The 1,253-nt window shown below is 51.5% G+C and overlaps 1 protein-coding gene across 1 annotated transcript; it reads right to left on the bottom strand.

Annotated features, from left to right (window-relative positions):
* Positions 1-109: 109 nt before the first annotated feature.
* Positions 110-547, bottom strand: LOC134530007 (uncharacterized). The gene has a single exon (XM_063364533.1). The coding sequence runs from the start codon at positions 545-547 to the stop codon at positions 110-112; it is 438 nt and encodes a 145-aa protein (XP_063220603.1).
* Positions 548-1,253: the final 706 nt, after the last annotated feature.

Genomic DNA, 1,253 nt, shown 5'->3' with positions numbered 1-1,253 from the left:
AATCAAATCGGTTAGCACGCTGGAGCACGCTGGAGCACTCCGGAGCACGCTGGAGCACGCTGGAGCACTCCGGAGCACGCTGGAGCACTCCGGAGCACGCTGGAGCACGCTAGAGCATGCTGGAGCACTCTGGAGCACGCTGGAGCACTCCGGAGCACGCTAGAGCACGCTTGAACACGCTGGAACACTCCGGAGCACGCTGGAGCACTCTGGAGCACACTGGAGCACTCCTGAGCACGCTGGAGCACTCTGGAGCACTCCGGAGCACGCTGGAGCACTCTGGAGCACTCCGGAGCACGCTGGAGCACGCTGGAGCACGCTGGAGCACTCTGGAGCACTCTGGAGCACACTGGAGCACTCTGGAGCACTCTGGAGCCCTCCGGAGCACGCTAGAGCACGCTTGAACACGTTGGAACACTCCGGAGCACGCTGGAGCACTCTGGAGCACTCCGGAGCACGCTGGAGCACGCTGGAGCACGGGCCGGGAGCAGCGCACATGTACACGCCGCGGGCAGCGACGCAAGGACGTATCAGTGTCCGGAGTCATGCCGGACACAATCACGCAGCTCTGTGATGGTCTGGCCAGGAGGCAGCGGCTCTATGGAGGCCGGGTAGTTAGGAGGGCAATATCGCTGCATTGTACCACACCCTCCCCCTCCTGCCAGTCCTGCTCCGAGGAGGGGAAATATACAAGCAAGAGGAAGTAACAGAAAAGTACATATTTTTAGGTAACTCAGTTTTCACTGAATGGCTTGACACGACAGTACCACCGTGACTATGGAAGTGTCTGGTCCTTTTTTCCTTCTGTTTTCCTTTAGTGCTCAAGAATTAATATCAATGCCGGTATTTGGCATCAACTTGACGTCTTAGCCAAAATGGCTATGGACAATCTTCGGGGATACAAAAATTAAATATTTTAAAGCCTGCAAATAATTTCACGAAAGTTGTCTTTTTTTAAGTGAAAACTTCTGTAGGAAGGTTTGGATATGGAGTAAATTCATGTCAGTCATCATCGACATTGTCACGTGACGTCAGCTGTGAATGTATATATATATATATACTCAGTGGTGCGCGCGCAGCCAGTACACACAACACAGGTCGACAAGTAATGCACGTGACATATACCAATACATATCTTATTAATACGCGTCTTCAGTGCCTGTACATCAGTGCTGTGCATATGTGAATCGAAATTGTGTATTCAGTAAAAAGTGAGTATAAAATATATTAATGTTCTCATATAGATATATAGT

The sequence above is a fragment of the Bacillus rossius genome, chromosome 3 (genome assembly GCF_032445375.1).
Source record: "Bacillus rossius redtenbacheri isolate Brsri chromosome 3, Brsri_v3, whole genome shotgun sequence".
In the NCBI taxonomy this organism is placed as follows: Eukaryota; Metazoa; Arthropoda; class Insecta; order Phasmatodea; family Bacillidae; genus Bacillus; species Bacillus rossius.
The sequence above is the reverse complement of the archived record's forward strand: the minus strand, read 5'-3'. Positions and strand labels throughout refer to the sequence as shown.

Coding starts and splice junctions, on each gene's coding strand:
- LOC134530007 (XM_063364533.1), bottom strand. CDS start 547: ATGACTCCGGACACTGATACGTCCTTGCGTCGCTGCCCGCGGCGTGTA.